Here is a 19,831-nt window from a genome sequence, read left to right on the forward strand (position 1 = left end):
GTTAACAACGACTTTACATCAATTATCTATTTTTCCATTCACAAAGTGAAAATCGACTGTTGCTTTATGTGTCAGTTAGTTAATATTTGCCTTAAGATAAAATATACGCCCTTTAACGTATCTTACCAAGGACTATGACACAGGGTAAGGAAATACTTTATGCAAAAAGAACACATGAACTGAGTGATTCATCACAGTGTGACTTTGCCACGGTAAATCAAAATTGTAGAAGTCTAATAAATGATACATAATAAGCCATGAAAAGAACTTGTTAACGTATCTTACACATCATTTAAGAATTAACAAAACATTAATATATCTCATAGAACCATATTAATTGTTAAGTACAATGACCAATTTATTACCATATATTGATAGTATGAGTAGTATTTTATCATGAAACTTGAACTGTCTCTTCCTCTTGTCTTGCGGTGCGGGGTATTTTATATACTGCGAACAATTTATGCAAAATCGACCCCAGATTTAGGCGGCCATTTAAATAGTTTAAATTCATAGTTAAGCTTACATCCCTCCATAAAGATACATTCGCATCCTCTTCATTTTCTGGTTCTTTTATTCTTATCATATTCTTCTAAAATGTAACTGTTCAACATTGCAATTTCGCTTAGGGACATAATTATATTGCATTAAAGTATCATCAGTCTGTTTATTGTTCTTCTTCTAACTAACTGTATTAATTGGGACATCGTTCATTTCATCTGCCTTCCTTTCCCAATGTGGTCTTAGTGTTCATCAAGCTAATTTCTCTTTTTTGGCACTTCGGTCGTGTTCAAGACCTGCTTTGTGTAACTGTAACTTGTGTAACTTGATTTTGAGTCTCGATGTACTCCATTGTACTTTTCTCGAACATTATACTTCCTCAGTGTGACAATGTATGTACTTGCTCTTCTTTGAAAAACTATAGCTTCTCTTCATGGACAGTTTTCTTTTTTTCTAACTTCGATTTCCTTTTTTATATGCTGCCAATCTCAGCATTTTAGGTTATTTCTAAGGCTGTCCCTTCTGCAAAGTTCTGGTAAAAGTAAGATACGTTAACACAATTGTAAGATACGTTAAGGTATTACAGCAATAATTCCCTCTTTTATAACCACTGAAACTACCTTCATTTAATTTAATGTATGAATTTAATCCTTCAGAGATTTAATAAACATGCATTTACTTATCAATCTAGCTAAATATTCTAAAAATTATGTAATACATATTGGATACTATGTGTAATATACGTTAAATTTAAGCAAGATACGTTAAACTTGTTTCTTCACATTTTCTTCACCAAAACTCATGCCTGATTTTAAAAATGCAATTGTGAATAAGATATAAGGTACATATTGCCATGAAATGCATAAAGAATAAGTCTAACATGATAACTTACCTCCGTACCTGTGTGTTTATTGCCCCCATAAAATACCGAAATTTAAATGCTCCCGCTTGTAAAATTTTGAAGATCATACGTCAGCGCATACTTCTGTTGGATGTAATAACAATCTTTATGAGTATAAGCAGTGACTGAAGCCAAATATTGGATTTTACCGCAAATGAAAACGAATTCTCAACAAACATATTAACGTATCTTACTTTAACGTATCTTACTAACAATTCGGTTTTCAATGAAAATATAACGTCCAGGCATTGTTATTTAATCGTACAAGTTTATATCTTTTTAAAATAACACTGACTATGAAGAAACACTGTTCTGAATTATGCTACGTATGCTATTCTTTTGTATCCAGCTGCTTCAATGTTAACGTATCTTACGTAAAATCAACGCAACAATTGAAATTTTGATATTGTTGACTTCTCACTGTCCTGATTAAAAAAGAATTACTCCTTTAGCTATTGTGGGCATTCAGTATCACCAAAGCAAATGTCATAAACATATAATCCATGTTAAAATGACATTACTTTATACGAGACTCATGGGCACAAAATATGTTAACGTATCTTACGTGAGATTCAGGGACACCCAAGTATTACATATGAAAATGAAATTATCACAATTACAGTCTATACATGAATATTAGTATGTTTTCCAACCATTATTTCTTTAATCTTAGGATAAAACGGTGTCATAAATAACCAGTTAATACTCATTTGACCTCGTACTTACAATAGCCCCACAGCCAGGACACGCAAAATGTCATATTTGTTGGAATGCTTTTTGTTAAATATTTCTTTAAAATCAGTTTTTAATTTGGTAAAAACGATATATACTGATAAACTTGGTCTTGTTCTGCAATTAAATGCTAAAGCTGACACCATGTGTAGCATACTTTTAAAACTAAGAGCTTGGGACAGCAAAAATATGAAAATGCTCTTTTAACTGACATTGGGCGATTGCCACCGCAATACTCGGTTACTTGTTTTATTTAAGATTTGCTTCTTTTATGCAACCTCTTTGAAACCGACATGCATTTACACGACGTTTCGGACGCAATTCACCTTATAATGTGATTGTAAGACTTTGTACTTCTGTTCAATGTAATTGTTCCAACATGAACTTTAATGTAATGCCTGGTTTAATTAAATGGGTTATAACCAAATTCTTCAGACAAAAAGCGAGGTCTTGTGAACATTTCATTATAAATTGTTCTCAAGTAAGTATCAGCGACATCTGCCAGTTCTGTCCATCAATTGGTGTACCTCTCTTTAGGCGGGCGATAACTTTAAATACCGTCTCTCATTGCTTTGCATTACTCTCAGTAAGGTTTCTCACTAAACTGGTTTATAACCACTGCCTTTAATGATCAACGTTCTGAAGATTGTTCCGCTGGCCATACTATTGTATATTTCAAGACATTTCTTTCTCTCTTACAGCTTGTTAGACTACATTTTGAGACTCAGTGTTGCTATATTTTCTGTCCATTCAATGTTTAAGGATAATAGGGTTCTGCTTAAGCCGGTGCTAGGGGGCAATGAGAGCTGTTGTACTTTCCTTTTCCTCTCACGAACACACTAAATCAAACCGAGTCTGTTATTGTCTTTGCTTCCTTGCGTTCTATGCTTCCAAAGGAATTTCTTACAGATTTTATTACCTGAACCTCTATCCCTGATTATAGGGCGATGCCAACGTATATACGTTGTTACGGTCGCTTACGCATAGCCTGTACGTTTAAAACTGCGTCAGAGGGTCGAATCTTGGCTCAGTGGTTCACGCCACAGACTGTTGTGATTTTAAGCCATAATAATGCTATGCTCTTTGATTTGTATCTGATGAAAGTCTTCAGTTGTGGACTCGTCGTCCGGGAAATGGACTTTATCTCGTGCCGGAAATGGCATTTTCTATGCTAAAATGGCTTACATGTCATCATATATATGACTTCTTTGAAAATTGTTAAAAAATGTACTGCGGGTTAATTTATCAACTGATTTTAAATCAGTTTTTGTCATCTATAAGCTGAATATATATTTTTTACATCCCAATTATATTGTGATCATTTTTAGATAAGTTTCAATAACAATCAACTCTCTTTGATATACATAATTTCATTTGAGTGAACCTAACCCCGCATATATCAAAACAACAATTGTTTGTATCAAAGTATTTTAATGCTTAAAGCTACAAGATACTTACAAAACTATGTGTTTGAAGAGACTGGGTCAACTGACACGACGTTGAAGTAAATGACAAATTTGACAGGTCTTAAAAGTGAAACAAATAGTCGTTTCCATAACTTTTGTTACCTTCGCTCGCGATCATTATTAAAGGCAACAAAATCAAATTGTGCAAATATAGCACATAATTCAGTTTATAATATCTCTACCAACATTTAGAAAGTCACAGAATTAGACTTTTTTCAATTATCAAATATCATCTATAAGGATGCAGAGGTGTACAAGTATTTATGTTGAGTTTTCCCTATATATGGTCAAATATTAGTTCAAATTTAGATTTACTCCCAATATATGACAAGTTAAAGAAGTAATATTGTTTTTGTCATAATTTGCCATAACGACGTTTGTTCAGTGGTAAATTCTAGACAATTGTATGCATTTTTATGACATCAAAAATTGGTATAGGTCGTAAACTATATAAAATGATATGACAGAATTATTTTATTTTATTGAACTTTTTTGTCACTAGCAATAATTGTCTATATCTGTGACAAATTCAATTCCTGAACTCCTAATATGATAAAAGATATTGACACAATATCGAGAGGGGGTTAAAAGTTTTGATTAGTATATTTAATGTAATGACTATTAGTCCTTGGAACTTATGAGTTCTTTGAGAGTGAAATAAAGAAATAGCCGTTCCCTTTCAAGTTTGGTTACCAGTTCATCTGCAAGGAAAGAAAAACTGAAATAAATAATATAACAATGATGATGAAATACTGAATAAAATTACAACTCATAATAATAAGATCAACCAATTATAGAATAACAATGATAAAGAAATAAAACACTATTTCAGGACGGTGACATATACGCTACAATTTTTATTGTACCCCCCGACAACAAAGTTGTAAGGGGGGGGGGCGTATACTGGTTTCAGGTTGTCTGTCTGTCTGTCTGTCCGTCTGTCTGTCTGTCCGAGCTCACATGTGCATACTTAGGTGGCTATAGGAACAATAGGTAACTGTACTTTTCCTTTAATGTCATTCATTCCGTAAGGCTTTTATGTGGCTATTTTTCTCTTACGTGGCTAAAAGAACAATAGAGAGAACAAAAGAGTAGCCACATAAGTATCCATATTTAGGAACGTCCGTCTGTCTGTCCGTAGACACAATCTTGTGCGCACCATCTCTCCTCATCCCCTTGACACAATTTAATGAAACTTCACACAAGTGATCAGTAACAACAGTAGTTGTGCATGTGGCATGTTAGGTTCTTTCGGAAAAAAAACTTGCAGAGTTATGGGACTTTGTTTTTTGTTACTATACTATATACATAGACACAGTCTTGTGCGCACCATCTCTCCTCATCCACTTGACACAATTTAATGAAACTTCACGCAAGTGATCAGTAACAACAGTAGTTGTGCATGGGGCATGTAAGGTTCTTTCAGAAAAAAACTTGCAGAGTTATGGGACTTTGTTTTTTGTTACTATACTATATACATATATACAATCTTGTGCGCACCATCTCTCCTCATCCACTTGACACAATTTAATGAAACTTCACACAAGTGATCAGTAACAACAGTAGTTGTGCATGGGGCATGTTAGGTTCTTCCAGAAAAAAAAACTTGCAGAGTTATGGGACTTTGTTTTTTGTTACTATACTATATACATAGACACAATCTTGTGCGCACCATCTCTCCTCATCCACTTGACACAATTTAATGAAACTTCACACAAGTGATCAGTAACAACAGTAGTTGTGCATAGGGCATGTTAGGTTCTTTCAACGACAAAAATTGCAGAGTTATGGGACTTTATTTCTTGTTAACATACTGTGTACATACAGTCTGCATATGCAGTTTTGTGCGCGCCTAATCTTCCGAACCCTTGCACACAATTTAATGAAACTTCACAATCAGTACCAACCCTAGTTATGCATGGTGCATGTAACATTCTTTTAGATAAATATTCTGCATAGTTATGGGACTTTGTTTTTTGTTACTATACTGTGTACATACAGTCTATATATATACAATCCACATAATTATGCAATCTTGTGTGCGTCAAATTGCAATGTACTGTGTCAGTGCATGCGGGGGTATATTCATCTTTAGTGATAGCTCTAGTTACAACTTGGCTTTCAATAATAAAATGTAAACGTAATATACATGTATAATGTTTATTCTCTATAAAACATTGTGCCCTTCATCTTTTTAAAACAAACATAGATACAATCTTGTGCGCACCATCTCTCCTCATCCCCTTGACACAATTTAATGAAACTTCACACAAGTGATCAGTAACAACAGTAGTTGTGCATGGGGCATGTTAGGTTCTTCCAGAAAAAAAAACTTGCAGAGTTATGGGACTTTGTTTTTTGTTACTATACTATATACATAGACACAATCTTGTGCGCACCATCTCTCCTCATCCACTTGACACAATTTAATGAAACTTCACATAAGTGATCAGTAACAAAAGTAGTTGTGCATAGGGCATGTTAGGTTCTTTCAACGACAAAAATTGCAGAGTTATGGGACTTTATTTCTTGTTAACATACTGTGTACATACAGTCTGCATATGCAGTTTTGTGCGCGCCTAATCTTCCGAACCCTTGCACACAATTTAATGAAACTTCACAATCAGTACCAACCCTAGTTGTGCATGGTGCATGTAACATTCTTTTAGATAAATATTCTGCATAGTTATGGGACTTTGTTTTTTGTTACTATACTGTGTACATACAGTCTATATATATATACAATCCACATAATTATGCAATCTTGTGTGCGTCAAATTGCAATGTACTGTGTCAGTGCATGCGGGGGGTACATTCATCTTTAGTGATAGCTCTAGTTACAACTTGGCTTTCAATAATAAAATGTAAACGTAATATACATGTATAATGTTTATTCTCTATAAAACATTGTGCCCTTCATCTTTTTAAAACAAACATAGATACAATCTTGTGCGCACCATCTCTCCTCATCCCCTTGACACAATTTAATGAAACTTCACACATGTGATCAGTAACAACAGTAGTTGTGCATAGGGCATGTTAGGTTCTTTCAACGACAAAAATTGCAGAGTTATGGGACTTTATTTCTTGTTAACATACTGTGTACATACAGTCTGCATATGCAGTTTTGTGCGCGCCTAATCTTCCGAACCCTTGCACACAATTTAATGAAACTTCACACAAGAAATCAGTACCAACCCTAGTTGTGCATGGTGCATGTTACATTCTTTTAGATAAATATTCTGCATAGTTATGGGACTTTGTTTTTTGTTACTATACTGTGTACATACAGTCTATATACATACAATCCACGTAATTATGCAATCTTGTGTGCGTCAAATTGCAATGTACTGTGTCAGTGCATGCGGGGGTACATTCATCTTTAGTGATAGCTCTAGTTACAACTTGGCTTTCAATAATAAAATGTAAACGTAATATACATGTATAATGTTTATTCTCTATAAAACATTGTGCCCTTCATCTTTTTAAAACAAACTGCATTTAAAATACAAGTACCATTTTCCGTATTGCTTTCCAACATTGTGTAGCAGTATAGCCACCCATTCCGATCCGGCTCGATTGGTAAGTTGCACTGCCTGAGACATTGCAAAACTGAAACCTTCAAAGTCAGTCTGCAAAAACTCCCCATTATGATAATCGCTGCCACAGTTCCATTTCCAGTTTATAACCGGGCCTACAAATACAAGTAAAAATTTAAATTGACAAATATATTTACATTTATGTTAATTATTACTGCATGTAACATTTAACTATCATTTAATATTTGGTACATAATGAGACTACATAGAGATGATATTAAAATAAATATTCTATAAACTTTTCTATGCTTTCGTTAGGTCTGCTTTCACATTTTATTGACCATACTTATACTTCTATGATTTATTACTCTCTTTACCATTTATATAAAGTGGATACTTCAAAGCCACGATACACTAATTAAAGTTCAATACATTGGAATTTAAGTGAAGTATATGCAGTGCATTTATATTTTATGACCTCTTGGTTGTATAATTTAATTTTGTCTGGTGGCTCTCATAACAGAAGAAATAGATAAAAGCGAACAGGGCAGTAAAAATGATTGTTATGTTTGTAACATGTGATGATTTTTTAGGACTTGTCCTTCGGTCAAAACCTTTTCGTAATTATATGTAAATGTGTAAATATGAAGGATGTATTATACTATAAGACTTCATAGTTACTACATTTTAAGAATTGTTAAAACTTACGAGTAAAATGCATCGGTAATTTTCCAATTTTCAATGAAAATCTTCTCATCAAAATAAAAAAATAGAAAAAGTGGAAATTCCACAGGTCGCTCAACACGACAAAAACGAAAATATTGCAGGCCCGGTTTGATTGAGCCTGTTCATGGACGGTAGTGGAAATACATGCTACCGTTTACGCCCTCTAGTCCCGAGTTGAGCAGAACTCAACATTTACACATGCTAAAAGTACCAAAAACAACTTAGAGACATCCGCAGATGTGTTCATACGGCGGTGCACATGGAACCTTCAATGATACACTAGCGTGTAATTCCATGAAAAGCGGCATATGGTTCCCAGATAAAATAATGGGTTAGCCTCAAATAATATGATCAAGGGAAAACATTTTCATTTTCCTTAAAAAATGGACTAAAGCCCAACATTCAAAAACACAATTACCCATACAACATGTATGCATGTGCAAAAAGTTGCAAATACATATGTAAAATAAGAATGCACGGAAGAATTAAAATCAAATTCTTGAGTGCAGTTTTTATATAGGTTCAATTAATTAATTAAGTTCGTTAAACTGTGGCTGCCACATTTATTTTAGGAATATGAGAATTATCATTTTATCCTTGTTTTGATAATGGTTTTTCTCTTATCTGTTATATTTTTGTGTCGATTAGCCTTAAAATCCAACTTACTATAGAAGTGAATATCTGATTAACATATTAGATAATATTATTGTATCAATTGTTTTGATTTCCTCCCTTTCTGGCTCTGACTGTATAAGTCCATGTGATATATATTCTGTATCTGGACAACTGCTTTTTCTTATTTTGACATATAGAACTATACTGAAGTAAATTTTAATGCTGTTATTTCAGTAAATGGTGTAGTTCAGAAACTTTGATTATTGTCCATGGATTTTTATTAAAAAAAATCAGTAGTACTAAAGCCATCATGGGGTATGTGTAAAAAACCGTTTCCCCAATGCCTTTAGAATTCTAGAAACAATTACTTAAAACATCTGCAAACATAAACATCATTTTCGCTTTAAATGACTGTATTCAGTAATGAAAAGTACCCGACCTGTATGCGTTTGTGATTGGCATTCCATAATACCCTCCTCGTTTATAAAAACTGACCCTGCATCAACTGCACATACCCAGTCTGAGCCTCTAAAATTAAAAGTAATAAAATCATAACCATTGTATAAAGCATTATAAGAATCATGCTTGAAAAGTCAAATAGCCGTTGTGGGTCGGTGGTCTAGTGGTAACACGCTTGACTGTCAATTCCGAGGTCCAAATCCTGGTTCAAGCATTGGAAATTTCTGAAATACTCTTTAGTGTCTCCCACCTAACTTTAAAGGCCTGTACTGATTCTTCCTAGGAAAGACGGCTTCGTGTGTATCGGTGCTATACACCAGACTGTCTATTCGCAAAGAGCTAGACTACGTTAGCCGGACAAGTCTGTATCTAAAAAGGATTCTCTCTTTTTCTGTTCTGGGGGCTTTATCTCACTCTGTCCCTCTAGTCAGATCGCGATGAATTTCGCGTCCTGTGTGGCTGCGTTTGCTATATGTAAAACGCCTTTGAATGTGTTTATCATGAAAAGGGCGTTATGTAAATCTGGTATAATAATAATAATAATAATAATAATAATTGTATATAAATTTAAACTGTTATTTTTAAATGGGTACTCAGGCATTTTTTCAAAACATAAATCCATGACTAGTCTCAACTATAAGTTGTATTCAAATAAATAACATTTGCTATGATTCTGCTATGAAAGATACTGTATGACCAGGTTGCGAAAACATGTGACATATTGTCCAGTCACTAATATGAACATATCTTACTTTGTCCATAGTAAAACATGAATCACTCACAAGAGGGCTGCTTTATAACGTGACTACAATGCGAAATTAGTCAGTTATAATCAAGGTCTGTATCTACTATTTGACTTAAGTAATTTGAATCCAACAAAATACAAAAATATACAACTTTCGGTTAGAAGTTATTATCATTAAAGTTAAATCCACAGTGTTGCTATAGCGACTTGTATCTTAGCTATAAACCATATAAATCTCAAACAATTTACTGCTTCTCCAATGTTTCTGAAAAACAAAAATGATCATAAGGAAACTGTTAAAGACTTTGAAAACGAATATAGTTAAAACTTACTTTTTGTCTGGACAGGCTGGACACATAAAGTTCGTTAGCTCGATCCAGGTCCCCATGTTTATCAAACAGGTTTGTCTAAAAAAAGAACTACATAAGATATATCTCTGTATTTTCGGTTTCGGTTATTCACGGCGGGTATTATGTTAAGATCAGTACAAATGGCAATTTAATTGATGAAAGCTCCAAAGTTAAATATGACAACAAAAGCTTCTTTTGAATTATCATAATACTTTCCTGGAGTTAGCTCGTAAAGCAACAAGAAATAAATACGTATCTACATATATGGTGCAGTAAGCCGTATCTTTTTTTAGGTTTACCGTTGTGAATTTTTTTCTTCCTGGAAAAGAAATACACCTTCTCTGAAAATGTAGTTTTTGTCTTAGGTGGCGCGGAAGGATATAATAGTTTCAGTCGGAACAAGACAGGTAAAATAAAAGTTGGATTAAAAAATAAAAAATTGCAGACAGGGTGAGTCTTAATATGTCATTATTATATCTAGTAAACATAATTTTCTCATAATTACACGACCAACAGCTTTGTCTGTTTCCGATCGATATTTACTAAATATTCGCGTTTGTTTGTATGCTAATTTATAGTTGCTACTGGTAACCCATACGGGCGACTCCTCTTAAAGATTGTTACTATCACTAGTCCCCTACTGGTTGAAAACCAGTCTCTTGGACTATATGTTTGCACTTTTCCGTCCGTTCATCCGTCTGTCTGTCCGTCCACGGTTTCGTGTCCGGTCCATAACTCTGTTATTCGTCGAGGGATTTTAATATTATTTGGCATATTTTATAAATAATTAGCCAATGTGTCATGCACAAAACCTGGACCCCTATCCAAAACGTCAAGGTCACACTTAGTGGTCAAATTTCAACAGGACATTTTTTTCTGACCGGTCTGTAACTCAGCAATCCGTCAAAAGAATAATTCTTTGTTGCATACACTGTATAGTAGCTGTAAATGGCTGATAAAATTTAACACTTCAGCGGAGTGGTAAAATGGTCATACATAAATCGGAGTTGTTGAAAGGTTGAAAAATGTAGTAAATTTTTTATTCGCACTGTAGCGAGAGAAAGTTGCATTTATACATGCAGTTTTAAGTATATTTCGCAAATTGAAATTAGAATCCATGTGGAAAAAATAAATTCCTCGAAATAAAAGAGTTTGGGAAATGTAAAGACACAAACATATTAATTTAGGTAAATAAACATGCATAAAAATAAGCAGATTTTTTAAAACAAAGAAACATGTTTAAAATAAGCAGGTTCTCCTAACTATCAAATAAACTAGGAAAGCTTAGTTCTTAGTAAATCCAAGTTTGCACTCCAGAAGCTAGTATTTCTCTCAGATCTTATCTTTATGAAACGTAATCAGAATGTTTGTTTCTATGAAATCTAGCTTAAGTTCGAAATTGTTCATCAAGGGTCAAAAACAACGACACATGGTGAAATGACAGATAAACCATGTTATCACTCTACTGGCCATATGTACTACCTGTTCTTTATAGACATTGTCGGTTTATGTGAAGTCTGACTGTGAACATCGAATGCGGACTGTCTAGGGAGCGTTTCAAAACACATTTATTCATTTGTTTGTTTGTTTTGGTAAGCGCCGTTTCTTACAGTATTTCTGTTATGCAACGGCAGGCAGTTGGTCTTGCTAGTGTTCATGGATTGTTTACCGGTACAAGTTAACCTGTTCTCAGCAAGTAACTGCTGCTGTTTTTTTTTTCATGGAAAATGTTAAAATGTAACGAGCAAACTGTTATTAAGTCACACCCATTTACTGTGCATACTGAAATTAGACTGATCGGAGACCATGAAATTACAGTTTGGTGATCATCTGAAGTTCACTTTAAGCTAGTGTAGAAATTTTTAAACTATCAAAATGTGTATCCCCAGTGGATGAAACTGGTAGAAGCCGTGCATTTCATTTTCAGTGACTACAATTATGTGCTTAAAGTGCGCAATCCTAAACAAATTATCCTCTTTTTTACATTATTTTCTCGACAGTCTCTTATACATTAAGTGCTCATGCTTGAGAGATATTTCAAAAACGATTTTTCTCCTTTGCTGAGAAAATAAAATGGGGAAGTTAATGTTAACTTACAACAAAGAAACATATACTGTAAGGGCGTAGCCAGAGGGGGGAGGGAAGAGGTGCGACGTTGCGATCGCACTCCCTTTTCGGCAAAGCTTCCAGTTTTCATTATATCAAAATACCCTTGAACGTCCATTCTTTTTTTTCGGCTCGCTACGCTCGCCAACTTGCCTATATTTACTATTATTGACGCTGTAATCTTTATATAAAGTCTGATGATGATTCTTTATATTACAGAATATGATTTTTAGAAAGGTCAGAGCATTACTTTTATGCGAAACTGATTATGTATAACTATTTACCTTTTCACAATAGCGGAATGAAATGTATAAAAATGACAGTTTACATTTACATTAAGTTTCTAAAAAATGATGAAAAATAAATAATGAAAACTTTGTAACTGAATACTATGAAATTTATTAACGGTGTTAAGTGAAAAATTTTAACGGTGTTATGTGAACTTTAGTGTAAAAATCAAGGCTCATATATCAGTGAAAATTTGTTTAGCGACATGACCTAGGTTGCTACTCATTTTATTCAAAATGATTTTAAGAGTAATAACTCCGCAAACAATATTTCGAGCGGACGTGCCAATGATATGCTCAACAAGGCTTTATACCAAGCACTTCCTACTATCATTGAAATATGGACTAGAATTTTGAAATGAAGCGTTGACAAAAAGTTCTAGCAGGGCTGTTTTCCCAATAAATCTACCTCCAGTAAAAGGAGGTGATCCCAAAGCAAAGAAAGTATTTTCCCCAATTCTGAATTTAGCATTCCCAAATTAGTGTTACCTTTTAGGAATTTTGCCGGTTTAAAATAGTTTTGCTAATTTGTATGTATATTTTGGTCATTAAAACAACAGTTATACTGTTAAACAATTACTGAAATGCAGTCCATTAATATTTTACACAAAAATATCTTTACATAGATTTTGTTTATTTACAAATTTTCTCAAATAAAACAATTTTCAAGGGCATTTTCCCAATTCCACTGGTGTTGATGGCGTTCCCAAAATGATGAAAAAGTACCTGTCTGCATAATTTCTATCTGTAATAATGAAATACAATTAATTCGTCAAATCATTCAACGTACAAGCCATAACTAAATAATATAGACCTAAAACTATCATTCTTAAGACGTTTCAGTCAAATCACACAAACAGTATACTAGGAGAAGTACATTTTTTCAGTAATTTAAAAATGAATAATGGACATAAGTCCGAGAAAATATTTAGAGCAGTATGTACAAACGATATGCACATCTTATTTCAATAAATCCCTTAGGCTTCAATGAAATTTGGAGATGAATTACAGAAAAAACTCTTCATACACTTTATGTATGATAATCAAAGGGCCATTACTCAATACAAGAACATTTAAATATGAACCTCGTAATACATGCTCAGCTAGAATTTGTACGGATCATTTCCAAGAAATTGTTTTCAAATCCCACTAATTATAAAGCAGTTGGGACAAATTTCATTCAAAAACTACCTTTAAGGGACCCTAGCTCCAGAAAAAAAACCCGAGGATACGCACAACAAGGCTTCGTAATTTCTGTGAAGTTCCGTTTAAATCCTAGCAGACGGTTTTGAGAAGCTAGATCAGATTATATGAAGACGGACAGACGGACGTACATATGACGAAGGCAGAAGCAAAATGTATAAAATGAAATGGGAAACATAGTGTATGGAACTTTTGTAGAATTACTATCTTTTTTTTTTGAAAGAAATCTTATTCCAAGTACATGTATATTTTGGAGAGCTCTTGATAAAACACTTTGCTCATGCTTGTTTAAAGCAACTCTTCTAATGTCTTATGAGGACATTCCTATACTAACATTGTCCCAAATTTAATTACTTCCTTTACAAGCACGAACATAACCAAGACTCAGTTTCATTCAGTCTGTTTATATAATACTTAAATGACGTTCTTTTATGAACAAAGTCACCTACAGTACTGGAACAGTGAATGAAATACAAGTATGTCTTGAGAAGACCCCCAGGATTTACAGCACATTCACAGTTCATTGTCCACATCAACTTAAGCCGACAATGTCTTATGAAACGTATGTCACGATGTTTGTCTCTAAGTCAGTCATATTCGAAAATGGATCACCAGAGGTCAAGACCTAGTCATTAGAAATCATTAAAAAATGCAGGTAATACACTATCGACCACATTCTTCACATGAACTTCACGAGACTGTTTTAAAATGTGTGTCTGTATAAAATAAAGGTAATGTTTGAAACAATACCATATGTGGTCAATAAATAAGTCACTATGCCGAACCTAGACAAAAGTGGTTATCACTCTCATTGCCACATGTTCTACGTGATTTACATAATTCGAATTCGAAATCATTTACGTAATGAAATCCAGACAACACACTAGATAACCGTTCTTCTTTAGTCTATATGAAATTTACATATTTCTAATGACCACAGCACACATCAGGACCAGTTTTAAATGTCTATAACTTACATTTTCTTGAAGAATATTGTCAGTGCTGAATAAAACTCAGAAGAAAAGCGGTGGCCATGTTTGATGCAAGAAAAATATTTTCGGTCAAACGCACAAACTGCAAAATCAGCTAACAAATGAGACCCCAAATTGTAGTGGTGGTGTATGATCCAAGTTTCCATGCAAAATTCTGTCATGTTGTTATGTATTTTGAAAATGCTACCTACATGTCAGGCATAGATCTGTCATGTGTTTTTAGAAAAAATGCAAAGAAAATAAGAAAAATAGCTCTACAGAGCAAAAGAAGAAGAAGAAGAAGAAGAAGAAGAAGAAGAAGAAGAAAACAACTGAAGACTATTTGTATCCGCCAATATGCGCCATTTATTTTTCGCGCCATTTTCCTATTTAGTGTCGGTATGCCATTTAGGGCCTCTAGGGTTAGAATTAGGTCAGGTAGGCGATACATTGGTGTGAAATTTTATTTGAATGATCAGTAGCATATATTTTACAGACGTTAAGGTTGAATTATTTTTCACCAAATTATGACCCTTTGATTTTTAGCTCACCTAAACTGAAGGCTCAGGGTGAGCTATTACTATAGTTGCATTGTCCGGCGGCCATCGTCCATCGCTCACAATTTACATAAACATGTTCTTCTTTGAAATAACTGATCGGAAGTACAGCAAACTTGGTCTTAAGCATCCTGAAAGGATTTTGTACAAATGGTATCGATCAGCTAAAAATAGGAAAACATTATGTCAACTTCTTCTCATGAACCACTGAAAGTATTATCACCAAACTTGGTATGTAGCATCCTTGTAAGGTCCTCTCTCATTTAAAAATAAAATGGATTCGTTTGACTAGGTTTTCGTTTTTGTCGTGTTGAGCAACTTGTGAAGTTTCCACTTTTCTCTATTTTATGGGCTGCAAGAGCTAGAACTAGAAAAAAACCTTTAAACATTTTTTTCTCTGGAACCACTTCAAAAATCATCACCAAACTTGATCTCTAGCATTCTTGTGAGGTCCTCTCGCAAAGTTGTTTAAATGGTTTAACTTGGTCACTTTTAGGGGTCGCTTGAGTTAAAAATGAAAAGAAAACATTGAACGACTTATTTTTCTGGACAACCTGATGGATCTTCAGGAAACTGGAGCGTCACCGTACAGTCCCCAATCAAGTTTATTCAAACGGTTGCGATTGTCCCCTTTTAGGGGCTGGGGCTGCTGGAGTTAATAATAGATTTTTTTAGATGACTTCTTTTCATAAACCAATAGATGGACTTCATCAATATTGCACTGTATCATCCTTTTATAGTCCTCGCTTAAGGTTGTTCAAATTATTTTAGGGGCCGCTAGTGTTAAATAAATCCTTAAACGATTTCTTCTCATGAACAGCTTCATCGAAATTTGTTTGTAACATCATTGTAAATTCCCCTCTCAGATATGTTCAAATGGGTCAGTTTGGTTGCTTTTAGGGGCCACCAGAGCTTAACAAGATACAACTTTTTATTATAAACTTCTTGATAGATCATTACAAAACCAAACTTGTCAGTTTGCATCTTTGTCATCAAGTTTGTGCAATTGATTCTGCTTAGCCCATTTTAGTCTCTCCCATTAGTTCAACTGATTTCATTTAACCGCCTTTAGGGGCTGCCACATTATAAAACAGACAAACTTTTAAAAACTTTAAATGTGTATCTTGCTGGATAAACCGAACATGGTCAGAAGGAAGGTCTTAAATTCATTGTACATGTATATAAATATAAACACTATTTTGTTTTGAAACAGACTTAAAGCTAAGCCAAAACTATTCCTTATAATGATCATGTATCCAATTACATATATGTATCTCCCTCTTTAATTTCAATGTTCATGATTATATATAACATCAAAATTTTGTGTCAGATTTTTGTTTGCATCAGTCTTAGAAAACCATTATATATCTGCCATCTTGTATACATGTATACATATTCATAATAAAGTAATATTATGTTATACATGTTATAAAATATACCATGTAACTTCAATGTGCACGTATGTAAAGATATATAGTTCTCTATATAAACTCATTGTACATGTAGATAAATATAAACAGTACTTTGTTTTGAAACAGACTCAAAGCTTAGTAAAAACTATTCCTTATAATGACCATGCACCTAAGTTATATGTATGTATCTCCCTTTATAATTTCAGTATACATGTATGTAAAAATGTCATCACATTTTATGTCAGATACATGTATATATCTCTCTACATAACTCTTATAATCACTGATAATGATCATGTATCCAATTACATATATGTATCTCCCTTTGTAATCTCAATGTGCATGTATCTAAATAGATGATGATGATGATGATGCTGCTGCTGATGATGATGATAATTAATTCCTGTTGTTGATGATTATAAATGAGATGCTGATGACAATTCTAAACAAACAGGAAATACTGCATAATTGCTTCGGTGGCATCTATTCAGATGCTAAAATTTTTTATTTAGTTAAAATGTTTCTGTTCTTTAGAAAATTAAGTTTTATATAAAGTAACATTTAACATGCCCAAAATAACTATATAATCAGTACATGTATATCCCTATGCATATGGTGAATTACTTCAATATTTTTTTCTATAAAAATCAATTTAAATGAGTGGACAGTCATATGACAACATATTTGTTATGAAGCAGTCTTATTATAGTTCTAAGTGCATCAGCACATGTATGATATTTAATGTAATGTTGTGTTATACATGTTATATAATATTCTATGTAATTTCAATTTACATGTATGCAAATGAATATACATGTAGTTTCTTTTACAAACTCATTGCATTGTTCATACATGTATATAAATATTAACACTACTGTGTATTGAAACAAACTCAATATTTAGTTAAAAATTATTCCTTATAATGATCATGCATCCAAGTTACATGTATGTATCTCCTTTTATCAATTTATTATAATGATTGTAAATATATGATGATGATGACGATGATGATGATGATCACCCCAGTTTTTGATGGTTATGAATGAGATGTTGATGACAAGTTTAAGCCGGAAATATTGAATAATTGCTTCAAAGTTATATGTATGTATCTCCCTTTATCAATTCATTACCAATGATTGTAAATATATGATGATGGTGGTGATGATGATTATGACCCCAGTTTTTGATGGTTATGAATGAGATGCTGATGACAAGTCTAAGCAAGAAATATTGAAAAATTGCTTCAGTAGAATCTATTGAAATATATAAAATAACTTATTTATGTAATTGTTTCTGGTCTATAGAAAAGTAAAGTTTACACATGCAAGGTAACAATTAACCAAAAATAATTATATGATCCATATAATCCTACCCATAGAGCCTGTAGCAGCAAGTACATTTAATTTAACAAACCTTGAAAATATAAATGTTGAAATGTAAAAACTTTCACAAAAGTTTTAAAACTATCACAGGCTGTTATCGCATATAAAACAATAATAATAAAAAATTAATACAATGCCATGAAGTCTCTAAAATACAGTGTCATAAGATTTTTTGAATGTATCAAGTGATTTACATTTGTGCAGTTCTAATGGCAGTTCATTCCACATTTTAGGACAAACGCTATCTGTATATCAAGTTTGGCCACAATAGGTGTACCAAAGCTTAAGATATTTAGCGGGCATCATTTTTTATTTTAAGTAACAGTGACCTTGACCTTAATCCAAAAGCTCTCCCAACTGTTGTCTCTACCTAAGGTACCTGCACACAAAGTTTAACCAATATATCTCGTTCCTTGCTAAAGTTTTTGAGTGAAAACCGTAACCTTCGCCTGAATGGCCCAATATATAGCCATATCCACAAAAAGTTTGGTGACATAGTAGTCCATCCAAACTAAATTAAAGCGACAGTAAACTTAAACAAACAATTTCTTATCAAAACCTCTAACGCCCCTTCGATATTTTTTGCAATGTCTTTCATATTACATTAACATGTAGTACATTGAAAACATTTCTCACACGTTAAGATAAGTATGTTGTAAATAACAAATGAGCAATGCAATATCATTTTATTTAATTTACAATTTATACCGATTTTCAGAATGTCACAAAATATACCCGTGTGTTTTGTATTTCGTAGACCTGCAACTTCAGTTATAAGAATACAGAGGTGTAGATATTGAATTATTTCTGGCAAATGATCAGATTTGTTTCTAAGATATAGCAGGATAAAAAGTTATTTTGCCTTTGTTAAGTTTTTCCTGCCTTTTAAAGAAATCCGTTCGTTTGTTAATTCAAGAGAATTATGTATAATAGCATACCCTTTTTCGATTTTATATGTCATTTAAAACATATTGATCTAAACATGTGAAGAATGTTATGAAAATTCCGTTTGTAGTAGGGAAGATATTGCAAAATATATCAAGTGGGCATTAGAAATTTCGTGTACGTAAGAATATATTAAATGCAAACACATCTGTCCCTAGCCTAGTAGTCTCAAGGTCAACAACCATCAGATCTTTCCTGTGATTGTCAACATTATATTAAATCTGTGGTATATCTCGTTCATCCAAATAGAATGAAACGTGGAATTTCCAGGAAAAGCAGGTTTTCAAACGTTGCATCACGCCTGTTTTAAAAAGAGACAAGTTGTTATGCATATTTGATTGCATCTGATCATGATCATGCTTTTCAGAGGTACAAATACAGCAAACAAAGAATGACACTTTTTGTACAACAAAAGTAAGGCAAAGACCGGGATTTGAACTGTGATCCGTACATTAAACAATATGAAAGGCAGCTAAACAGTCCTGGTCGAATACTTTCAACATTCATTCGTTGATCTCTATTTATTTCAATCACCGTTTACTTCCAATAGGTAATGGAACGGCAGTATTTTCTATAATGCTGAAATTTCATGACGAGTTGGTGACGTAATTTTAGTGTATGTCATCGCGTTAAAAAGTTCATAAACGGTGATATTTTCAAGTTTACTGTGGCTCTTCAAGAAAGTTTTAAAATCTATATAATTTTGATAAGAGTAGATGTGTATGTAATTAAAAAGATTATTAGCTTGCATCGAGAAATATGTACTCCTAATGTCGCGCAACATTTCTACAGCTTTTATCTAACACAAGGATTTGGAATGCTATTCGGGGTCACATGGGTCAAGATTAAGGTCTCTGTTACTAAAATAACTAAGTTTGGAATGGGATAATTTAATTAATCTGCAACCTTTGAAATATACTCTATGGTGCAGACT

The 19,831-nt window shown here is 33.3% G+C and overlaps 1 protein-coding gene across 1 annotated transcript; it reads right to left on the reverse strand.

Annotated features, from left to right (window-relative positions):
- Positions 1 to 3,430: 3,430 nt before the first annotated feature.
- Positions 3,431 to 10,144, reverse strand: LOC128554594 (uncharacterized). Its single transcript, XM_053535863.1, has 4 exons — positions 10,017 to 10,144; positions 8,920 to 9,008; positions 7,117 to 7,294; positions 3,431 to 4,301 (listed from the first exon to the last, which is right to left on the reverse strand). Coding segments are annotated over exons 1-4 (324 nt in total). The 5' UTR covers positions 10,073 to 10,144; the 3' UTR covers positions 3,431 to 4,300.
- Positions 10,145 to 19,831: the final 9,687 nt, after the last annotated feature.

Source organism: Mercenaria mercenaria, unplaced genomic scaffold (genome assembly GCF_021730395.1).
Source record: "Mercenaria mercenaria strain notata unplaced genomic scaffold, MADL_Memer_1 contig_558, whole genome shotgun sequence".
Lineage (NCBI taxonomy): Eukaryota > Metazoa > Mollusca > Bivalvia > Venerida > Veneridae > Mercenaria > Mercenaria mercenaria.